Below are 24442 nucleotides of genomic sequence, written 5' to 3'. Positions count from 1 at the left end.
AGGCAAAAGATTAAAACAGAGACTGAAAGGAACACCCATAAAGAGCCTGCCCCACATGTGGCCCATACATATAGAGCCACCCAATTAGACAAGATGGATGAAGCAAAAAAGTGCAGACCGACAGGAGCCGGATGTAGATCGAACCTGAGAGACACAGCCAGAATACAGCAAATACAGAGGCGAATGCCAGCAGGAAACCACTGAACTGAGAACGGGACCCCCGTTGAAGAAATCAGAGAATGAACTGGAAGAGCTTGAAGGGGCTTGAGATTCCATATGTACAACAATGCCAAGCAACCAGAGCTTCCAGGGACTAAGCCACTACCTAAAGACTATACATGGACTGACCCTGGACCCTGACCTCATAGGTAGCAATGAATATCCTAGTAAGAGCACCAGTGGAAGGAGAAGCCCTGGGTCCTGCTAAGACTGAACCCCCAGTGAACTAGACTGTGGGGGAGGCGGCAATGGGGGAGGGGTGGGGAGGAACACCCATAAGGAAGGGGGAGGAAGGGATGTTTGCCAAATGTACATAAAGAAATATAAGTTAATAAAAAAAAAAAAAAAAAAAAAAAAGAAAAAAAAAAAAAAAAAAAAAAAAAAAAAAATGTGATACTTTCTGTGACAGGTAGTCTTGCTAGAATAAAGAAAGGAGCTTAGAGACAAGGTAAGCAATATGAAAGCAAAACACTTATTAAAGTTAACATGGAAGACAAATTTAAAATGCTTTTAAAATTTTAAACAGATTTAAAATGTTCTAATTTTAATCTGTGTAACAACAAAACAGAATGGTCCTCACCCTGCCAGTGTATCCCACCCTTGTTTTTGTAGAGTATGAAGCTACTCCTGGACACAGTCTCCTGGAAACAGTACATCTACGTCAAATGTAAATAGTTCCAGTAACTTTAGGTGATGCCTAGCTAAAGAGATTTCTCATATCTTCCTCACCAATAAATTTGCTTACATATATATTTACAGGAAAAGAAAATAGGCAGTGTGTGTGTGTATTTGTGTGTGTGTATTTGTGTGTGTGTGTGTGTGTGTGTGTGTGTGTGTGTGTGTGTGTGTGTAGAGGCATATATGGAGGTAAGAGCACGATTTGGTTTTTTTCCCTTAGGAGCTCCCAAAATGTGTTTATAAACAGGGTATCACAGTAGAACTCTTTTATTTGAAGTGGCTTCTTTATCAGGATCTTTTACATTGAGTTTAGGAACTATATAATGCAGAACTATTGTCCTTGGACAAATAGAGAACCGAAGCTGTGAGAAGAAGGAAGGATACCGTGGCATTTCTATGACAGTAGTAAATGAAGGCTTCTGTGGGTAACTTCAGAAAACAAAACAGCAGGATCTTTCCTCATCTTCATTTCTGTTTTCTGGTTTTCATTAGAGAGAGATGAAGCGCATCTGGAAAGTGGGAGGAACTGAAGAAAGTGAAGAACATATTGGGGTTGTATTGATGTCCTTTGGGTCAACCAGAGATTTCAGTTTGAAATTCTGTAAAATGGTTGTCAGGAATAGAAACAGCTCCATGCGGGCCAGGCTCTCTCCCAAACACATCCGTTTTCCTGTGGGAAATAAAGAAGGAAAGAAGGTAACTATGCCAAGTACATAAGTGAGTTTGAGATTTTTTTCTGTGTTTTTAACTGGCATCAGAGGATAAAATTTAATGAGTTATTGAATAAGCAGTTAGATGTATTGCTGGTTGAATGGAAAACTACTTAAACAAGTTAAAAAAAGGTGAGAAATATATTTCCTTGATAACATATGATGTTAAGAAATAAATTTTTGCCAACAGTTTCCATATGTCACCAGAAACTGATCCTAGGCCACAGCCTTCCCCACCCCAATCCTGCCTAGAGATAACTCGTCCCCTATGAATGCTGACACACCTAAGCTCATAGACTCACAGGCTCACACAGGGAATGAGCTCCAGTCAGAGACACGAAGACCAGCTAACACCACAGAAAACCAGGTAGCAATAGGCAGGTATAAGAACATAAGAAACAGAAACAAAGTCTACTTGGCATCATCAGAACCCAATTCTCCCACCACAAGTCCTGGATACACCAACAAACCTGAAAAGAAAGATTCTGATCTATAATCACATCTCTTGCTGATGAAGATAGAGGACCTTAAAAAGGACATAAATATCTCCCTTAAAGAAATACAGGATAATATAGGAAAACAGGTAGAAGGCCTTAAAGAAGAAAAACATAAAACCTTTTAAAGAATTTCAGGAAGATACAACCAAACAGTTAAAGGAAATGAATAAAACAATCTAGGATCTAAAATGTGGAATAGGAACAATAATGAAACCACAAATCAAAAAACCCTGGAGGTAGAAAACATAGGAAATAGACCAGGAGTCATAGATACTAGCATCACCAACAGAATAAGAGTGATAGAAGGGAGAATCTCAGGGGCAGAAGATACCATAAAATACATTGACACAACAGTCAAAGAAAATGCAAAATTTTAAAAATTCCTAACCCAAACATCTAGGAATTCAAATACACAATGAGAAGACCAAACCTAAGGATAATAGGTATAGAGGAGAGCAAAGATCCCAATTCAAAAGGCTAGTAACTATCTCCAACAAAAGCATAGAAGAATACTTCCCAAACTTAAATATAGAGATACCCATAAATATACAAGAGGCTTACAGAACCCAAAATAGATATGACCAGAAAAGATATTCTACCTGTCACATAATAATCAAAACAACTAATGTATAAAACAAACAAAGTGGTAAGGGGAAAAGGTCAAGTAACATATGAAGGCAGACCTATAAGAATTATACCAGCCCTCTTAACTAAGACTCTAAAGGGTAAAAGATCCTGGGCAGATGTCTTACACACCCTAAGAGAACAAAATTGCCACTGCAGGTTAATATATCAGCAAAACTCTCAACTACCATAGATGGAGAAACAAGATATTCCATAAAAAAGTCAATTTACATAATATCTTTAAAACTCACAACTCTAATATAGATAATAAATGGACAACTTCAACAGAAGGAGTGAAACTATACAAAAGTGCTGGCATCTTCTTTCTTGTCAGTTCTTCTTGAGACAGCAGAGGGGGAAAAGAGTCAGCAGAGGGTAAGATTTTATCTTACTAGATATTTAGGGTTGCAGAATAATAAAAAGTTTACTTATCTAAGTCTAAGTTACTGTATTACTGGAGCTGACCTGTCTTTTGTGTTCCTCTGAGGCCAGAAATTGCAATCTTTGGCACTTAGCATCAGTTTCCTAAAACAGCAAGGGATTAAGTAAATAGTCTTGGTACTATCTCAGCAGGAACTGCTGGGCTCTAACTTTCAGGCTGCTAATTGAAGGTCACAAGAAGAAAAGTTATGTATGTTTAATAATAACAGGAAAAACATTAATAGCAGGAATCTTTCCTAAAATATATTCCCTTACAGCCTTGCTGAGTAAGGGCAAACCTGTCTCAGATTATATAATAGCTCAAAGTAGGCCATCTCAGGGAGATTACCTGCTTCTTATTTGCTTGTCACATCACATTACGGCTCCTGACACACAAGAAAAAGCATGAAATTAATCTTCTTGCAACAAACCAAAAAGAAGATAGCCACACAAACATAATTATACCTATAACAATAAAAATAACAGGAAGAAAATAAAATTGGTTCCTAATATCTCTTAACATCAATGGACTCAATTACCCTATTAAAAGACATGAACTAAAAAAATGAATATGTAAACAGGGCCCATCATTTTGCTGCATACATGAAACATACCTTGGTGACAAAGACAGACACTGCCTCAGAGTAAAGAGCTAGAAATTTTTTTCCAAGCAAATGGTCACAAGAAAGAAGCTAGAGTAGCCATTCTAATATTGAATAAAATCAACTTTTAACCAAATGTTATCAAGACAAATGAGGAAGAACACTTCATACTCCTCAAATAAAAAAATCTTCCAAGTTGAATGCTCAATTCTTAACATCTATGCTCCAAATGCAAATAAAATCATATTTGTAAAAGAAACCTTATTAGAGCTAAAGCACACATTGAACCTCACACAATAGTAGTGGAAAACTTCAACATCTCACTCTCATCAATGAACAGATCATGGAAAGAGAAACTAAAGGCAGACACAGTGAAACTAAAAGAAACTGTGAACAAAATGGAACAGATATCTGTAGAACATTTTACCCTAAAACAAAATAAAATACCTTCTTCTCAATACCTCATGGTACCTTCTTAAAAATTGACCATATAATTTGTCACAAAATAACCTTTAATGAGCACAAGAAGATTGAAATAATTCCATGCACACTATCAGATCATCACAGACAAAGGCTGTTCTTCAATAACAACAAAAACAACAGAAAACAAAAATATACATAGAAGCTGAGCAACTCTCTACTTCATGATAACTTGGTCAAAGAAGAAATAAAGAAACCAATTAAAGAATTTTTAGAATTCAATGAAAAAGGAAGATGCAAATTATCCAAAGTTATGGGATACTAAAGCAGTGCTAAGATGAAAACTCATAACTAGGAGTGCCTCTAGAAAGAAATTAGAGAGAGCTCACACTAGCAGCTTAAGAGCACATCTGAAAGCTCTAGAACAAAAAGAATCAAGAACACTCAAAAGAAGTAAGTGGCAGGAAATAATCAAACTTGGGGCTGAAATCAACTGAGTAGAAACAAAAAGAATCATACAAAGAATCAACAAACCAAGAGCTGGTTCTTTGAGAAAATCACCAAATAAATAAACCAGTAGCCTGTCTAAGCAGAGGGCATAGGGACAGTTTCAAAATTAATACCAGTAGAAATGAAAAGGGAAACTTATCAACAGAACCTGAAGAAATTCAAAAAATCATTAGATCCTACTACAAAAGCCTATACTCAACAAAACTGGAATACTTTGAAGTGGATAATTTTCTAGACAGATTCCAGATACCAAAGTTAAATCAGGATCATATAAACCATCTAAACATTGCCATAACCACTAAAAAAATAGAAACATTCATTAAAATTCTCCCAACCAAAACCAGTCCAGGACCAGACAGTTTTAGTGCAGAATTCTATCAGAACTCCAAAGAAGACCTAATAACAATACTCTTCAAATCATTCCACCTAATAGAAAAATAAGGAACACTACCTAATTCATTCTGTGAAGTCACAGTTATGCTGATAACTAAACAACACAGAGAGCCGAGAAAAAAAGTTACCTTCAGGCAAATTTTCTTTATAATTTTTGATGCACAAATAGTAAAATTCTCACAAACCAAATCCAAGAACACATCAAAATGATCATTTATTGTGAACAACTAGGCCTCATCCCAGGAATACAGGATGATTCAAGATATGGAAATCCATCATTGTAACTCACATTAAAAAGAAAATAAAAGAAAAAACAAATGATCACCTCATTAGATGCTAAAAAAGCATGAACAATATATAAGTCCACTTCATGTGAAAAATCTTAGAAAGGTCAGGAATTCAAGGCACAAACCTAATCATAATAAAAGAAAAATGCAGCAAACTAATAGCCAACATCAAACAAAATAGAGAGAAGCAATCCACTAAAATCAGTGACTAACCAAGGCTACCCACTTGTTCCCTATGTATTCAATATAGTATTTGAAGTTATGGCCTGAGCAATTCAAAAACAAAAGGAGCTCAAAGGAATATAAATTGGAAAGGAAAAAGTAAAGATATCACTATTTGCAGATGATATAATGGTATACTTATGTGACCCCAAATATTCCACCAGAGATCTCCTATAGCTGATAAACATCCTCAGTAAAGTGGCTTGAAATAAATAGGAAAACAAAACCCTTCACAATAGTCATAAATACTATAAACTATCTTGGTGTGACTGTAACAAAGCAAGTGAAAGATCTGTATGACAAGAACTTCAAGTCTCTGAAGATCTCAGTCAATCAAAGAAGACCTCAGAAGGTGGGATGATCGCCCATGCTCATGGATCAGCAGAATTAACATAGTAAACAATGGCCATCATACCAAAAGCAATCTACAGATTCAATGAAATCCCCATCAAAATTCCAAAGCAATTCTTCACAGAAATAGGAAACAATTCCAAATTTTTTGGAACAATGAAAAATCCAGGATAGCAAAAACTATTGTCAGCAATAGGAGAAATTCTGGAGGAAACACCATCTGACCACAAGCTCTACTGCAGAGCTTTAATGATAAACTCTACATGGCATTGGTACAGTGACATACAGGTAGATCAATGTAATAGAATTGAAAACCCAGAATTAAACCCATACATCTATGATCACCTTATCTTTGAAAAAGAGGCCAAAATTATCCAGTGGAAAAAAGACAGAATATTCAACAAATGATGCTAGCTTAAGTGGTGGTTGGCATGAGGAAAAATGTAAATTCAACCATGCTTAATTCCCTGTACATAGCTCAAGTTCACATGGATCAAAGACATACACATAGAACCAGATATACTAAAACTAACAGAAGACAAAGTGGGGAAGAGCCTTGGACATTTAGCACAGAGAAAAATTTACTGAACAGAACGCCAATGGTCCAGGCTCTCAGATCAAATATAGACAAATAGGATTTTATAAAATAATTGAATAATTTCTGCAAGGCATAGGACACTGTCATCAGGACAAAATGGCAACTTACTAATTGGGAAAAGACCTTTACCCATCTTACATCTGATAGAAGGCTATTATCCAATATATACAAATAACCCAAGAAGTAAAACTCCAGAGAACCAAATAAGCCTATCAAAACTGGGGTTATGGAGCTATAAAAAGAATTCTCAAATAAGAAATCTCAAATGTCCATGAAGCACCCAAAGATATGTTCAACATTCTTAATCATCAGGAAAAGGCAAATCAAAACAACCATGAGGTTCCACCTCATACCAGTCAGAATATCTAAGATCAAAAACTCAGGCAACAGCAGATGCTGGTGAGGATGTGGAGAAAGATGAACACTCCTCCATTGGTGGTGGACTTACAAGCTGGAACAACCACTCTGACAATCAGTCTGAAAGTCCCTTAGAATATTGAACATAGATCTATGTGAAGATCCAGCTATACCATTCCTGAGCATATATTCAAAAGATGCTCCAACATATAACAAGAACACATCCTCCACTATGTTTATAGCACCCTGATTTATAATTGACAGAAGCTGAAAACAAACCAGATGTCCCTCAAGAGAGAAATGGATACAGAAAATGTGGTACATTTACACAATGGAGTATTACTCAGCTATAAAAAACAATGACTTCATGAAATTCTTAGGCAAATAGATGAAACTAGAAAATATCCTGACTGAAGTAACCCAGCCACAAGAGAATGCACATAGTATGTACTCACTGATAAGTGGATAATATGCATAAATCTTGGACAAGCCACCATCCAACTCACAGACCATATGAAGCTCAAGAAAAAGGAAAATCAGCATTTATATGCTTCAGTCCTACTTAGAAGGGGCCCTTGAGAGGGAGAGAGGTGAGGGAGGAAAAGGGGGAAGTACAGGACTTGGTGTGGGAGGAGTCAGGGGAGATGTACAGAGAATCATGAAATTGAACTGAGAGGTATAGCAATGAGAGATGGGAAACTGGGTGCAACTATCAGAAAGTCCCAGAAGCCAAGAAAGCCAGAGGCTCTCAGGACCCAACTGGGATGACATTAGCTGAAATAGCCAACAAAGGGGAAAGAGAACCTGTAGAGACCATATCCAGAGGTTAGACATGGGGCCACCCACCCATCACAAAAATATAAAAATTTAGACAGATTTGCTGCTGTCTAAAGGTAATACAGGGACAAAGAATGGAGCAGAGTCTGAAGGAAAGACCATCCAGAGTCTGCCCCACCTGGGGACTTATCACTATGCACATACCAAACCCAGGCACTATTGCTAATGCAAAGAAGTGATTGTTGACAGGATCCTGATATAGCTGTCTCCTGAGAGGCTTTGCCAGAGCCTAACAAATACAGACATGGATAATTGTATCTAAAACATCAGACTGAGCATGGGGATCCAAATGGAGAATTTAGGGAAAGGACTGAGATAGCTGAAGGGGTTTGCAACCCTATAGGAAGAACAACAATATTAATCCACCAAACACTCTAGAGCTCCCAAGGATTAAACAACCAACCAAAGATTATGCATAAAGGGACATATGACTCCAGCTGCATGTGTAGCAGAAGATTGCCTAATCTGGCATCAATGGGAGGGGAGAACATTGGTTCTGTGAATACTCAGTGCCCCAACATTGGAGAATGCTATAATGGTAAGGCAGGAATGGGGGGGGGGGGGAGAGCACTCTCATAGAAGCAGTGTAGATGAAAGATATGAAGGGAAACTGGAAAGGGGGACAACATTTGATATGTAAATAAATAAAATGACCGATAAAAAGAAAAATAAAAAGAAATATATTGTTGAAGACAGGTTATCCAGATAAATACAAAAGAGAAATGTTGACAACAAATTACATCATAAATCAAATGTACCTAGCAGATAGTCACAAACATTTCAACTTAATGCCAAAACATGTTCTTTATTCTCAGAAGCTCAGGGAACTTTTTGATAAGTGAACACATACTTGGAAACAAAGCTTGTCTCAAGAAATATGAAAAAAATTAAAACAGCACTCTGAAAACCATCTGATTTTCATGGACTAAAGACAGATACCAACAACAACAGAAACCACAGGTTTACAAAGTCATAGAAATTGAACTAGGCTACAGTGAGAGAAAAATATGTCAAGCAAGATATTTAAAAATTTGAATGATAATGAAAACACAAACCAATGGTGCATAATAAAGTCAATCCTAAGAGGCAAAGTCATACATCTGTCTATCAAATCAAAGAGAGAAAGAAAGATTGGTAGGGGCAGTAGTGTGATTCATATTAAATCAATTTCATATCTAAAAGCTCTAGGCAAAAAAAAAGAAGAAGAACAAGAAATAACATCCAGAAGATGTAAATGGGAAGAAACAATCAAATTCAGGGCTGAAATTAGAAAAAAAAAACAACAACAACAAAACAATACCAAGGATCAGTGAAAGGAATTATTGACTCTTTGAGAAAAGTAAGATTGATAAACCACTGACAAAACTAACCTAATGATGAAGAGACAAAATCCAAGTTAATAAAGTCAGAATTGAAATTGGGATATGAAAATAGACAGTGAGAATATCCAGAGAATTATAAAGGAATACTATGAGATACTGAAGTGGACCTGAGAGAGGTAAAGAGGGTCAGCAAATAGAATGAAAATATGTAGCACTGGGGGTGAGGAACTGGGGATAGCTACTAGAGCGTCCAGATGCCAAGGGAATGAGAGACTCCCAGGAACCAACAAGGATGAGTTTAGCTGAAATGCACAGAGAAGGTGAGATAGAAACTGTTGAGACCACCTTCCATAGATGGCCAGTTGAGAGATGGAAAACCCACCCATCTCAAAATTTTATGCCAGAATATTCCCATCCAAAGGAAAGACAGGGACACAAATAGAACAGAGACTGAAGGAAGGGCCATTTGCAGACTGCCCCATTTGGGTTTCCATCCTATCTATAGACGCCAAACATGACACTGTTGCCTTTGCCAAGAGGTACAAGCTGAGAGGAACTTGGTATGGTTGTTCCTGGGGAGGTACTGCTAGCAACTGAATAATGTAGATGTGAATGCTTGGAGCTAACCATCAGATTGTGCTCAAGGACCCAGTGGGGAGCTGGCAGAAGGACTAGAGGAGCTGAGGGGGATGACAACCCCCTAGGAAGAACAACATTGGCTGCCAGACCAACCACTGATCCTAGGGACTAGACCACCAACTAAGGGGGGATATGGGGAGGGATCCATGTCCCGTAATTAAAAGTCTCATAACAAAACAAGCCCAGGGTCAGAGGGATTCAGCAAAGAATTCTATCAGTTTCAAAGAAAATTAAACTCAATAATTCCAAAATCATTCTTCAAAATAGAAACAAAAGAAACTACCTAATTCACGTTATAAGGTCACAATTACCTGGATGCCTAACCCAAATATAAAAGAGAATCATAAACTAAATTGTCTTACAATCATAGGTATAACAATTCTCAGTAAAATTACTTGCAAACCAAATACTAGAATACTGAAAAATATTATAAAGAAGGCTTCATCCCAGACATGTAGAGATGGTTTGGTATATAGAAATCAATGTGAAGCACAACGAAAGCATATTAAAAGGTAAGAACATCATGATCATCTCATTAGAAGAGGCTTTCACTGAAACACAGCGTTCCTTCATGAGAAAAGTCGTGGAGAGCTTAGGAAAAGAAGGAACTTTACTCAACACAATACAAGTTATTTTAGAGCAAACCTATAGCCCAAACATCCTAAACAGAAAGTCTATAAGCATTTTTCCAAAAATCAGGAATAAGAAAAGAATGTCCATTATCTCAATATTCATTCAATATAGTACTTGAATCTATGCTAGAATAATGAGACAGTTGAAGGAGATCAAGGTATAAAAGTAGGAAAGGAATATTTCAAATTATCCTTAATTGCAGATGATAAGATTTTATCTATAAAACCCTAAAATCTATACTAGGTAATTTCAACAGCTGATACCTCTTTAAGGAAGGTATCATCATACAAAATTAACACAAAACCAACAGGCTCTCTTTATACAAACAACAACTGTACTGAGAATCAGAGCAACAATACTTTGCACAATTTTAACAACAAAAAACAAACAAGTGAAAGAATTAAGAAACAGAAAATTAAAATATTGAAAAAAAAGTTAACTGAAGAGATCAGAAGATGGAAAGATCCCCAAATGCTCACAGATCAACAGGATTAATAGAGTGAAAAATGATTATCTTACTAAAAGCAATCTACAGATTCAACACCAACCTCATTGAAATTCAAACGCAATGAAGAATTTTCAGCATAATATAACAGAAACACAAAAAATCCATAATAGCTGAAACAATCCTGAATGATAATAAGTGGACAGTGACCATCACTATAACTGACCTCAAATTGTACTACAGAGCTATAGTAATTGAATCAGTATGGTGTTGACACAAAATCAAACAGACTGAAGGAATTAAGTTATGAGTTTGTTACCAAAATCACTTCATGACTGAACATGAATCCATAGTCAACAGCCTAAACATAGACTTTAGGTAAGAAGATGTGATATTCATAAAAAAGTATCCTCATTGAGAGAGCAGTAGTGAAGCTCATGATCCCAGCATAGTCTCCTGTCACAATTACAAGGACCTCATGGGGAACCTAGAAGTTTCTTACATCTAGACCTAGAAAGTATTGTATATGTATGTTTCGTTATCTTCTTTTGCATAAATAAATGTATATAGCATTTGCATGTGTGGGTGACTGAATGTCAAAGTTAACTAGGGAGTTCAGAAGAGTCCTCAAGGTCTCCTGGAAGAAGAAATACAGGTTGTTGTTAGCACCCAAGATAGGTGCTAGGCATTCAACTCACGTTTATGGAAAGAGCTGCATGTTCTCTTAATAGCTGAGCCATTTATCAAGTCCTTTATTAGCTTTATAAGAATGTCAAACACCAGCCAAATTGCTGGGAATGTGCTCACAAAGCCTCTATCCTAATGAAGATTTACTGATAGCTGCATGCTACTAAGACAGGGAAAGCCAGTTTTATTCATCATAGGCCATTTGTGGGTTACTTATTATCCAGAGATGTCAATAAACAAATGAACTTATAACATGACATTGTGCACAAAGTTGTGCAAAATGTGCAGAAATGTGTTGAAGTTGGAAAGACAATTCTGCCGAACATGTATTAAGGACACGTGAAGGTTGTGTACAAATATTGGTATTGTTTGATCTAAGACCTTCTACACATGTATGAAACCAAAACAGTAAAAATTAGATCAGAAAATATTATCCTTTTTTTTCTGCTGTATATCACTTATATTCTTTTTGGCAGGTAGAAATTTCTCAATTATAGTGTTGATTCACTTTACCATTTTAAATTTGAGATATCAGAGAGCAAAAATTATGGAGAATTCTCCCAAGTACCAGGGTTTTTCAGTCATATGTAATTCTTTCCAACCACAGGACCAACTGTATGAGCCTGTTTGCTCCTTCACTTCTCTACATATACTTTATGCATATTGGAGCATTTTTGATGTCTTTATCTTATTTATTTATTTTTTACCTTTTTAATTTTTTTATGGATAGCTGAGCCTGTAGTAGAGTGACACAACAAAGGCATGCACTCAAATTATGGTTGATTCTTTGTCATAATGGTGATTGCTCAAAGGCTGAGTAGCATTTAGTCTCTAGAATAAGGTATTTTGCATACCCAAGATGTACATTAAGGAAAATTGCAAATGTATGATGACTAGGATGGCTAGGAAAGTTTGAACAAATTGAATCCCTAATATTTGATTCTGTCAAGGAAACAGTGTCATCATTATCAAGGACAGTAAATGGACACTGGGAGTAATGCTTCTGATCATACACAAATTGCAAATCCACAAGCAATTGGGAACCAATATAGAGGACACCACAGATCCTCACTCAAGTCACTGGAGCCCTTGGAATGAGTTTCTATTACCTGCTGAGAAAGGAATGAAGTAGTCACTTTTCTTAAAGTTTCCATTCTCATCTAGAAAGTGACCAGGGTCAAACATCTCTGGGTTGGGAAACTCCTTGCTGTCATGCAGCACTGATGTAAGTGATGTTAGTACTGCTGTTCCCTGCAAAGAACACACAACAAAGAAAGCAATGTATGAATATATCAGAGTGCTAAAAGATAAGGGAAATAATATTGTTCACCTTCTCCTCCATAGAGGAAGTACAAAGAATAGTAAGGACATTTCAATATACAACATATGCAGGGGGCAGGAAGGATTCTGAGATTAGCCACACTGGTGTGAGGAAGGCATCTTCAGTGACATTTGAAGTTGGAATTGGAGATTTGGTGCTATTGTTGGTTACTCTTTTTTCCTGAAGGTTTATCTCATCACCTGCTGCTGATCTAGCTTTTCAACTGCTTTTCTTTTCTTTCCTTTTTATTTTCATCTTTATTAACTTGAGAATTTCTTATTTACATTTCGATTGTAATTCCCCTTCCTGGTTTCCAGGCCAACATCACCCTAAACTCTCCCGCTCCCCTCCTCTATGGGTGTTACCCTCCCCATCCTCCACCCATTACTGCCCTCACCCCAACAATCACATTCATTGGGGATTCATTCTTGGCAGGACCAAGGGCTTCCCCTTCCACTGGTGCTCTTACTAGGCTGTTCATTGCTACATATGCAGTTGGAATACAGGGTCAGTCCATGTATAGACTTTGGATAGTGGCTTACTTCCTGGAGGCTCTGGTTGGTTGGCATTGTTGTTCATATGGGGTCTCAAGCCTCTTCAAGCTCTTTCAGTCCTTTCTCTGATTCCTTCAACAGGGGTCCCATTCTCAGTTCAGTGACATAATGATGGCATTCACCTACGTATTTGCTGTATTCTGGCTGTGTCTCTCAGGAGAGTTCTACATCCGGTTCCTGTCAGCCTGCCCTACTTTGCTTCATCCATCTTATCTAGTTTGGTGGCTGTATATGTATGGGCCACATGTGGGGCAGGCTCTGAATGGGTGTTCCTTCTGCCTCTGTTCTAAACTGTGTCTCCATATTGCCTCCCAAGGATATTCTTGTTCCCCTTTTAAAGAAGGAGTGAAGCATTTGCATTTTGGTAATCCTGCTTGAATTTCATGTGTTCTGTGCATCTAGGGTAATTCAAATATTTGGGCTAATATCCACTTATCAATGAGTGATAACATGTGTGTTTTTCTGTGATTGGGTTACCTCACTCAAGATATTTTCCAGTTCCATACATTTGCCTATGAATTTCATAAAGTCATTGTTTTTGATAGCTGAGTAATATTCCATTGTGTAGATATATCACATTATCTGTATCCATTCCTCTCCTGAACGGCATCTGGGTTCTTTCCAGCTTCTGGCTATTATAAATGAGGCTGCTATGAACATAGTGGAGCATGTGTCTTTGTTATATGTTGGGGCATCTTTTGGGTATATGCCCAAGAGAGGTATAGCTGGGTCCTCAGGTAGTTCAATATCCAATTTTCTGAGTAACCTCCAGACTGATTTCCAGAATGGTTGTACCAGTCTGCAATCCCACCAACAATGGAGGAATGTTCCTCTTTCTCCACATCCTCACCAGCATTTGCTGTTACTTGAGTTTTTGATCTTAGCTATTCTCACTGGTATGAGGTGAAATCTCAGGGTTGTTTTGATTTGCATTTGACTAAAGATGTTGAACATTTCTTTAGGTGTTTCTCAGCCATTTGACATTCCTCAGCTGTGAATTCTTTGTTTAGGTCTGAACCCCACTTTTTAATAGGGTTATTTGTCTCCCTGCAGTCTAACTTCTTGAGTTCTTTGTATATTTTGGATGTAAACCCTCTATCAGTTGTAGGATTGGTAAAGATCTTTTCCCAATCTGTTCATTGCCATTTTGTCCTAACAACAGTGTCCTTTGCCTGACAGAAGCTTTGCAGTTTTATGAGATCCCATTTGTTGATTCTTGATCTTAGAGCATAAGCCATTGGTGTTTTGTTCAGGAAATTTTCTCCAGTGCCCATGTGTTCGAGATGCTTCCCCACTTTTTCTTCTATTAGTTTGAGTGTATCTGATTTGATGTGGAGGTCCTTGATCCACTTGGACTTAAGTTTTGTACAGGGTGATAAGCATGGATTAATCTGCATTCTTCTAAATGCTGACCTCCAGTCGAACCAGCACGATTTGCTGAAAATGCTATCTTTTTTCCATTGGATGGTTTTGGCTCCTTTGTCAAAAATCAAGTGACCATAGGTGTGTGGGTTCATTTCTGGGTCTTCAATTCTATTCCACTGGTCTTTCTGTCTCTTTTATTTTTGAGGATAGTTTTAGCTATCCTGGGTTTTTGTTATTCCAGATGAATTTGGAAATTGTTCTGTCTAGTAAAAGTCATATACAGCAAACCAGTAGCTAACATTAAACTAAATGGAAAGAAACTGGAAGCAATCCCACTAAAATCAGGGACTAGACAAGGCTGCCCACTCTCTCCCTACTTATTCAAAATAGTTCTTGAAGTTCTAGCCAGAGCAATCAGACAACAGAAAGAGATCAAAAGGATACAGATTGGAAAAGAAGAAGTCAAAATATCACTATTTGCAGATGATGATAGTATATTTAAGTGATCCCAAAAGTTCCACCAGAGAACTACTAAAGCTGATAAACAACTTCAGCAAAGTGGCTGGGTATAAAATTAACTCAAATAAATCAGTAGCCTTCCTCTACACAAAAGAGAAACAAGCCAAGAAAGAAATTAGGGAAACAACACCCTTCATAATAGTCCCAAATAATATAAAATACCTCAGTGTGACTTTAACCAAGCAAGTGAAAGATCTGTATGATGAAAACTTCAAGCCTCTGAAGAAAGAAATTGAAGACCTCAGAGGATGGAAAGATCTCCCATGCTCATGGATTGGCAGGATTATTATAGTAAAAATGGCCATTTTACCAAAAGCGATCTACAGATTCAGTGCAATCCCCATCAAAATACCAATCCATTTCTTCAACTGCTTTTTATGAGTCACATCAGTCATGTTTTCAAATGGAGACTTATTTTCTACATAAAACAAATAGGAAGTCATTCATGCTGGTAAACAAGCTAGGTCTAGGAAGACAAATCTTACTCATTTTCCCTCACGAACATAGTTCATGTCTTACATGCCATGGATGGAAGAGTTTGCTCTCACACACAGAATTTATGTATATAAAGGAACATGCAAATATACAAACAGAAGGGAGACTATGGAATGAAAGAATCTAAACATAGGAAGCTATAGAACTGTCTTCCTCCTTTTTCTTTGTATTTATTCTTCTCTCATACTATACATCCTGACAGGATCCTCCCCTCCCTCTACTCCTAGTCTTCTCACTAGCCTCCTAAAAAGAACGTTTCTTCTTACTAAGTCGAACAGGGAAAAGTGAAACAACCCAGTCCCACTGTTACAGGTCCCAGTAGAACACCAATCCAATCAACCATAATGTATTTTCAGAGTACCTAGTGCAGACCCATGCAGGCTCTAAGATTGTATCTAATATCTCTGTTAGTAAATAGGAGGCCCACTTAGTTGATTCTGTGTGTCATGTTCTCCTGGTGTGTTCATCCACTCTGTCTCCAACAATCTTATCTTGCCTTCTCTTGTGGTGTTTCCCAAGCCCTGCATAATTTTTGATGCTGGATCTCTATGTCTCCCCTATTCACTGCCTTAGTAACCCTCAATGATGACAACTAGACTAGGTACTAATATAGCAGAATATTATTAGAAATAACTCAATTGATTTCTTTTTTGCCAGTTGGGTTCATCTATACTATGGTTCCCTGGGATGTTCAACATTCAGGTTTGCCATCTACACCTAAACAGTGTCCAGTCAATGCCTCCTGATTTGGCATGGGACTCAATTTACACCAGCCAGTAGTTGGTTACATATTCTGAGTTTTCATTACTTTAGAACATTTCCAAGAGGACAAATTCTAGTTTGAAGGTTCTATGTCTTGATTGGTGCCCTAATCCCATAGGAATTGTCTCTTATGCGATTGATGTTCTGTATTCTGACAGGAGTAAGATGGAATCTCAGAGCAGTTTTGATTGCATTTTCCTGATTGCTAAGGATGATGAACATTTATATTCTTCAACTGTTCCTCAGCCATATAAGATTCCTCTACTGAAAATTCTTGGTTTAGATCCTTACAGTTTTTTTTTAAATAATTTCATTATTTGGTTTGTTGATGTCTAGTCTTTGTTTATACATTTTAGATATTAGTACTCTGCCAGATGTTAGGTTTGTGAAAATCCTTTTCCCATTTAGAAGGCTGCCATTTTGTCCTATTGACCATGTCCTTTGCCTTAAAGAAGTTTTCTTTTACTTTCATGAGGTATCATTTATTAATTCTTAGTATTAATTCTCAGTACCTGCAATATCAATGTTCTGTTTAGGAAACTGTCTCCTGTGCCAAGGCATTCAAAGTTATTCCCTATTTCTTCTTCTTTCAACTTTACTATGTCTGTTTGCATGGTGATGTGAGTCCACATCTCCACTGTTGCTAGGCACAGCCTTGTGAGTAGGTGGAACATGGGGAGTTTGTCTGTGCTTATCCCACTCCATTGCCAGAGCAGGTGCTGGGCTGTAGGGAAGCACCAAGACATCAGGGTGGGAAATCACAGTCTGAGATGCAGCATCCTGGGGCCTAGGGGATTCTCTGACTCTTCAACTTTCAGTTGCAGAGAGCAGAATCAGTGCCCACAAGCTGTAGGCATTTTCTAGCCTGGGGCCTGGGGAAAGAGGAGATCAGACTTGTTCCAGTGTTAACTCCTTAGCTTGGTGGCATTTGTTGCTAGGAGCACAGAGAACCCTTCTACTGGAAAATTAAGTTGAGGTTCTGTAGGTGAATGCCTTCTCCATAGCTCCTCAAAATGGAACTTGATGAAAGAGACAGTCCACAATTCAAAACTCTTTATTGACTGTTTATTGTGTAGAATGGTTACGTGCTGTGTAGTTCCCACTTCTTAGAGTGGGACTGAGGAAAAATAACTTTTGCAGGGAGGAATGTATGGGAAGGGAAGCTTACTGGACCATTACCTGCCTGATTACCATGGAGAACCCTGTTCTGTGTCCATGTGACCACAGGTCACATTTCTGTCTGTGAGGAGTGTGGCACATGTTCCATGCCAGGAATCTGACAGAGGGTGAGGAGTCACCTAAGTCTCTGGTGTGTGCCCACTGAGTCTCCAGGTCTCAACAAGCTCTACAATTACCAAGGGTCCTGGCATGGGTTTGCCATTCAAAATTTTAAAATAGTTGGTGCACTTGTACGTTCACTCTTGTAGGGTGATAAACATGGATCTATTTGCATTGTTCTATGGTATGGCAGCAATTAAGTCAACACCATTTATTAAGGATGTTTTCTTTTTCTGTTGTATGTTTCTAGCTTCTTTATCAAAAAGTCATAGGAATTTTGTAGTCATAGGAATATGAATTTATGTCTGGGTCTTCAATTTGATTCCACTAATGAACATGTCTGTTTTATATAATTACCAGATGTATTAATTACTATTTCTCTGTATTACAGCTTGAAGTAAGGAGTGGTGATAACATTAGAGGTTTTACTATTTTTCAGGATTATTTTAGCTCTCAGGGGTTTTTTGTTTTTCTATATGAAATTGATAATGGTACTTTTAAGAACTGAAAGGAATTGAGTTGGAATTTTGATAGAGAGTGCATTGAGATTGGTCTTTTGTGCATTGGACATTTTTACTGTGTTGATTCTAGCAATCTGTAAGTATGAGAAACCTTTTCATTCTCTTACAGCTTCTATTTCTTTCTTCAAAGACATGAAGTTTATCATAGAAATTTTTTATTTACTTGGTTACAATTAGCCCAAAGTTTTAATATTGTTTATAGCTATAGTGAAAGGTACTGTTTCCCTATTTTCTTTCTCATTCCATTTGCATTTGTATGAAGGAGGGTTACAGATTTGTTTCCAAGTTAATTTCATATCACTTCCCTAAAGGATTTTATTAGATGTAGGAATTTCCTTGTTGCTTATGCATGCTATCATGACAACTTCAAGTAAATGTAAACTGTTTCCTTCTTTTCCAATATATACCCACTTGATTTCCTTATTTTATTATTGTGCCTAGATCTAGTTCCTCATTCTAGTGGGATTTCTTTAAGATTCCCTACCTTTAATTGGAGGATAACTATAGGCTTGATATAAATTTCATTTATGTTTTGGTATGTGCCTTGGATAGCTAATCTCTCCAAGACTTTAATCATGGAAGGGTGTTGTTTTGTCAACGTCTTTTCTGGTATCTAATGGGATGATCATGGGATTTTATCTTTCTATTTTTTAGGGTAGATAATTTTGTCTAATTTGTATGTTGGACCATGTTTACATCCCTAGTATGCAGCCACTCATAATGGTGAAAGATCTTTTTTAGTTGATCTTGGATAAATGTTACAAATACCTTATTGAGTATTTTTACATCTATATTAATAAAGAAAATTGTCATATAAAACTATTTGTTAAATTTTTGTGTGGATTTTATATCAAGATGATTGTGGCCTCAAAACATGAATTTTCTGATGTTCCTTCTGTTTCAATTTTGTGGAATGATTCGAGGAGTATTTATATTAATTAGTTTTTGAATGTCTTTAAAATTCTGTGCTAAAACACTTTTAATTAAGACCTCTATTTCATTATGTATTATAGGTCTTTGTATATTGTATATCTGATCTCAATTTCACTTCAGTAGGTGATTTCTATCAAGTAATTTTGTGGAGAACAGGTTTTTTTCTTTTCTTAAATTTTTTTTATTAGATATATTTCTTTACTTACATTTCAAATGTTGTTCCCCTTCCTAGTTTCTTATTCATAAGACCCCATCCCCTATAATCCCCCTCCCCCATGTGGGTATTTCCCCCATACATCCCCTTACTGCCCCCCATATTCCACTGCACTGGGGGTTCAACCTTGGCAGGACCATGGGCTTCCCCTTCCACTGGTGCCCCAAAAAGGCTAATCTATGCACATATGCAGTTGGAGCCCTGGGTCAGTCCATGTATAGTCTTTTGGAAGAACAGGTTTTTAAAGTATGACCTGATGAGTCTTCGAACTTCCTTGCTATCTGTTGTCATGTCTCCTGTCTCATTTCTGATTTTGTTAATGTGGATAGTAACTCTTTTTTTTCTTTATTAACTTGACTATTTCTTATTTACATTTCAATTGTTAATCCCCTTCCCGGTTTCCTGGCCAACATCCCCCTAACCCCTCCCCTTGATGAGGACTTTTCTATGTTCTTGTTTTTCTCAAAGAACGAACTCTGTTTCATTGTTTCTTTGTATTGCTACCTTTGTTTTCATTTTACTAATTTCAGCCCTCAGTTTTATTATTTAATTCCACCTACTCCTTTTGGGTTTGCATACATTCTTTTCTTACTTTTATACTTTTATTTGTTCTAGAGTTTTCAGATGTAATGTCAAATTGATAGTGGGAGATCACTTCATTTTTTTCTATAGGCACTTAGTGCTATGAATTTTCCACTTAGCCTTCATTGTGTCCCATATATTTAGGTATGTGGGGCATGTATTTCCATGGATACCTAGAAGCCTTTAATTTCTTTCTTTTTTCCTCCCTTCTTTCTTTCTTTCTTTCCTTCTTTCTTTCTTTTTTGTCTTACACACTTTTCAGTCAGTAAAGAGTTCTTCAGTTTTCAGGTGTTTGTAGCCTTTCTGTTGTTTGTGCTGCTGTTGAAATCAAGCTATAATCTATAGTGGTTTTGGTTAAATTTAATGTTTTTTATCTTTTGAGACTTGCTGTATGAACCAATATGTGCTCAATTTTGGAGAAATTTCTATGGGGTGTTGAGAAGTCTTATACTTTTGTGTTTTAGGTAAATGTTCTTTAGATTACTTGTCAGGATTGTTTAGATAAAACAAAAATCTCTTACCATTACTATTTCTTAATTAGTGTTCATCTGAATGGCCAGTTACTTGGTAAAAGTTAAATATTAAAAGTTTCCTACCACCAATGTATGACTGTTAACATGTTGGTTAAACTTTAGAAATTTCCTTTAACAAATAAGGTACACTTTGGTTTGGGGCATAATAGTTAAGAAGTAAAACGCCATCTTGGTGCATTTACGCCTTAAATGAGTATAAAGTGTCCTTCTTCATCCCCATTTGAGTCTATTTGTTAGATATTAGAATGTCTATACCAACTTGCTTCTTAGGTCCCTTTGCTTGGGAGATATTTTTCCAATTGTTTATTCTGAAGCAGTGTCTGTCTTTGATGAAGCAGTGTCTGTCTCTGATGCCCCTGCAGAAGGATAGATCCTGCTTTTTCATTAATTCTGTTAGTCTAAGTCATATGGATGAGGGTTGAGTCCATTAATATTGAGAGATATAAGTGACCAATGATTGTTAATTATTGTTACTGTATTGTTATGTGGTGGTATTCATGGTGTGTGTGTGTGTGTGTGTGTGTGTGTGTGTGTTTCTCAGATGGGAATCTTTACTTATTATGGTTTTGCTGGTGTGAGGTTATATATTTTCTGTGTTTTCATGGGTATAGTTAACCTCCTTGGCCTCGAATCTTCTTTTTAGTATCATCTGTAAGACTAGATTTGCACATAGATCTTGTTTGAGCTAATTTTTAGCATAGAATATCTTGTTTTCTTTATGATGACTGAAAGAATTCCTAAATCTAGTAGTTTGAGCTGAAATCTTTGGTCTTTTAGCTCTGCAGTATACTGCTCAGCCCATTCTCCCTTTTCTCCCTTTTAGAGTCTCCACTGAGAAATTAGGTATAATTCTGAGAACAAGTCTATATTTATAGGTTACTTGCCTTCCTTGACTGTACCTCTTAATATTACTTCTGTATTCTGCAAATTTAGCATTTCAATAATTATGTTGAGAGTAAATTTTCATTTCTGATGAAATATGTTTCATGTCAGATTCCTTGTCTTCTTGTAAGCATCTCCTTTTTTAAGTTAGGAAAAAAATTCCTCTGTGATTTAGTTGGAAATATTTCCAGGGGTGATGGTCTTTGCACTAGTTTTTCTCCTATTCCTATTATTATTTAGTCAATTACATTTAGCCTTTTTATACTACTGCAGAATTCCTGGATGTTTTGTTGTAGGAATTTTTTTATAAATTTTACCTTTTCCTTGACTGATGAACACATTTTTATTGTATTGCCAATGCCTGAAGTCCATTCTCCCATCCTTGTTGGTGAGAACAACAAGAGCACAGAAGCACAGCAGAGAGAAATAAGCTTACCTTCGGTATGAAGTAGTTTCTGAATTTAGTGTCACAGGTCACTTCATGAAGCAGACCATTTGGACCAATGTCAATGTATCTCTGAACCTCGTGGACCATGGCATTTGTGTAGGGCATGTGGCTCCTGTCCTGCATACAGGGGCTGCGGTGTCTCCCAATCACATGGTCAATCTCTTCCTGGACTTTAGCTGGATAAAAACAATGACAAATATTGGAATAAGAAAAATGTAGCCTGTATCTCCCATTAATGCCCATCTAACTAGGCCATGGAGAAACTGGCCCAATAGTATTTTCAACATATATTTCACACTGAGGAGTAAACTTAGATACATAGGATTATTCTAAGGTAGATTTCTACCATTATATTATAACATAGCTAATATGATTCATTATTATATGCTAATTGTTTTGTCCATGATATCAAATAATGAGATATAGTTAAATATTGATAACAATAAAACAAGGTTCAATTAATTTGACATTATAGACATTAATAAAGATATCAGAAATAAGATATTAAATTGAGGAATATATTAATGAATATTTTCTTTTATTGGATATTTTTATTTACATTTTAAATGTTATTCCCTTTACTGAGGTATGTGAAGGTCTTTATGCAATTTTATTCTGCCTAGCTCATTTCTTTGTGGCAAAATATTATTTTATTTTATTTTTTATTAATTTTTTTATTAACTTAAGTATTTGTTCTATAAATTTCGAGTGTTATTCCCTTTCCCGGTGTCCAGGCCAACATCCCTCCTCCCATTCTTTATGGGTGTTCCCCTCCCCACCCTCCCCCCATTGCCGCCCTCCCCCCGACAGTCTAGTTCACTGAGGGTTCAGTCTTAGCAGGACCCAGGGCTTCCCCTTACACTGGTGATCTTACTAGGCTATTCATTGCTACCTATGAGGTAAGAGTCCAGAGTCAGTCCATGTATAGTCTTTAGGTAGTGACTTAGTCCCTGGAAGCTCTGGCATTGTTGTTCATATGGCGGTCTCGAACCCTTTCAAGCTCTTCCAGTTCTTTCTCTGATTCCTTCAACGGGGGTCCTATTCTCAATTCAGTGGTTTGCTGCTGGCATTCGCCTCTGTATTTGCTGTATTCTGGCTGTATCTCTCAGGAGAGATCTACATCCGGCTCCTGTCGGCCTGCACTTCTTTGCTTCATCCATCTTGTCTAATTGGATGGCTGTATATGTATGGGCCACATGTGGGGCAGGCTCTGAATGGGTGTTCCTTCTATGTCTGTTTTAATCATTGCCTCTCTATTCCCTGCCAAGGGTATTCTTGTTCCCCTTTTAAAGGAGTGAAGCATTCACATTTTGATCATCCATCTTGAGTTTCATGTGTTCTATGCATCTAGGGTAATTCAAACATTTGGGCTAATAGCCACTTATCAATGAGTGCATACCATGTGTGTTTTTCTGTGATTGGGTTAACTCCCTAGGATGATATTTTCCAGTTCCAACCATTTGCCTATGAATTTCCTTAAAGACATTTTTTTTTTTTTTTTTCCGGAGCTGGGGACCGAACAGGGCCTTGTGCTTACTAGGCAAGCACTCTACCACTGAGCTAAATCCCAATCCCAAGACATTGTTTTTTGATAGCTGAGTAATGTTCCATTGTGTAGCTGTACCACATTTTCTGTATCCATTCCTTTGTTGAAGGGCATCTGGGTTCTTTCCAGCTTCTGGCTATTATAAATAAGGCTGCTATGAACACAGTGGAGCATGTGTCTTTTTTATAGGTTGGGGCATCTTTTGGGTATATGCCCAAGAGAGGTATCGCTGGATCCTCAGGCAGTTCAATGTCCAATTTTCTGAGGAACCTCCAGACTGATTTCCAGAATGGTTGTACCAGTCTGCAACCCCACCAACAATGGAGGAGTGTTCCTCTTTCTCCGCATCCTCGCCAGCATTTGCTGTCACCTGAGTTTTTGATCTTAGCCATTCTCACTGGTGTGAGGTGAAATCTCAGAGTTGTTTTGATTTGCATTTCCCTTATGACTAAAGATGTTGAACATTTCTTTAGGTGTTTCTCAGCCATTCGGCATTCCTCAGCTGTGAATTCTTTGTTTAGCTCTGAACCCCATTTTATATTAGGGTTATTTGTCTCCCTGCGGTCTAACTTCTTGAGTTCTTTGTACATTTTGATATAAGAGTAATTGTGGCTTCATAGAAGGAAAACAGTAGTGCTCCATCTATTTCAATTTTGTGGAATGGTTTGGGTAGTATTGGTATGAGGTCTTCTATGAAGGTCTGATAGAATACTGCACCAAACCTGTCTGGACCTGGGCTCTTTTTGGTTGGGTGTCCTTTAATGACTGCTTCTATTTCCTTAGGAGTTATGGGGTTGTTTAACTGGTTTATCTGTTCCTGATTTAACTTCGGTACCTGGTATCTGTCTAGGAAATTGTCCATTTCCTGCAGATTTTCAAGTTTTGTTGAATATAGGCTTTTATAGTAAGATCTGATGATTTTTTGAATTTCCTCTGAATCTGTAGTTATGTCTCCTTTTCATTTCTGATTTTGTTAATTTGGACACACGATCTGTGTACTCTCGTTAGACTGGCTAAGGGTTTATCTATCTTGTTGAT

The 24442-nt window shown here is 37.1% G+C and overlaps 2 protein-coding genes across 2 annotated transcripts in view; both read right to left on the bottom strand.

Annotated features, from left to right (window-relative positions):
* Nucleotides 1-24442, bottom strand: part of Utrn (utrophin) — a 593945-nt gene that overhangs the window by 245633 nt on the left and 323870 nt on the right.
* LOC116894774 (cytochrome P450 2C13, male-specific-like) overlaps nt 1149-24442 on the bottom strand; it is a 59039-nt gene continuing 35745 nt past the window's right edge. Inside the window, 3 exon segments of the mRNA XM_032896429.1 lie at nt 1149-1567; nt 12561-12702; nt 21847-22034. Of these exon segments, the coding sequence (XP_032752320.1) occupies nt 1386-1567; nt 12561-12702; nt 21847-22034 (512 nt within the window). The 3' untranslated portion in view covers nt 1149-1385.

Source organism: Rattus rattus, chromosome 2, assembly GCF_011064425.1.
Source record: "Rattus rattus isolate New Zealand chromosome 2, Rrattus_CSIRO_v1, whole genome shotgun sequence".
Classification (NCBI taxonomy): Eukaryota; Metazoa; Chordata; class Mammalia; order Rodentia; family Muridae; genus Rattus; species Rattus rattus.
Note: the sequence above shows the minus strand (reverse complement) of the source record. Positions and strands in the feature narration are given on the sequence as shown.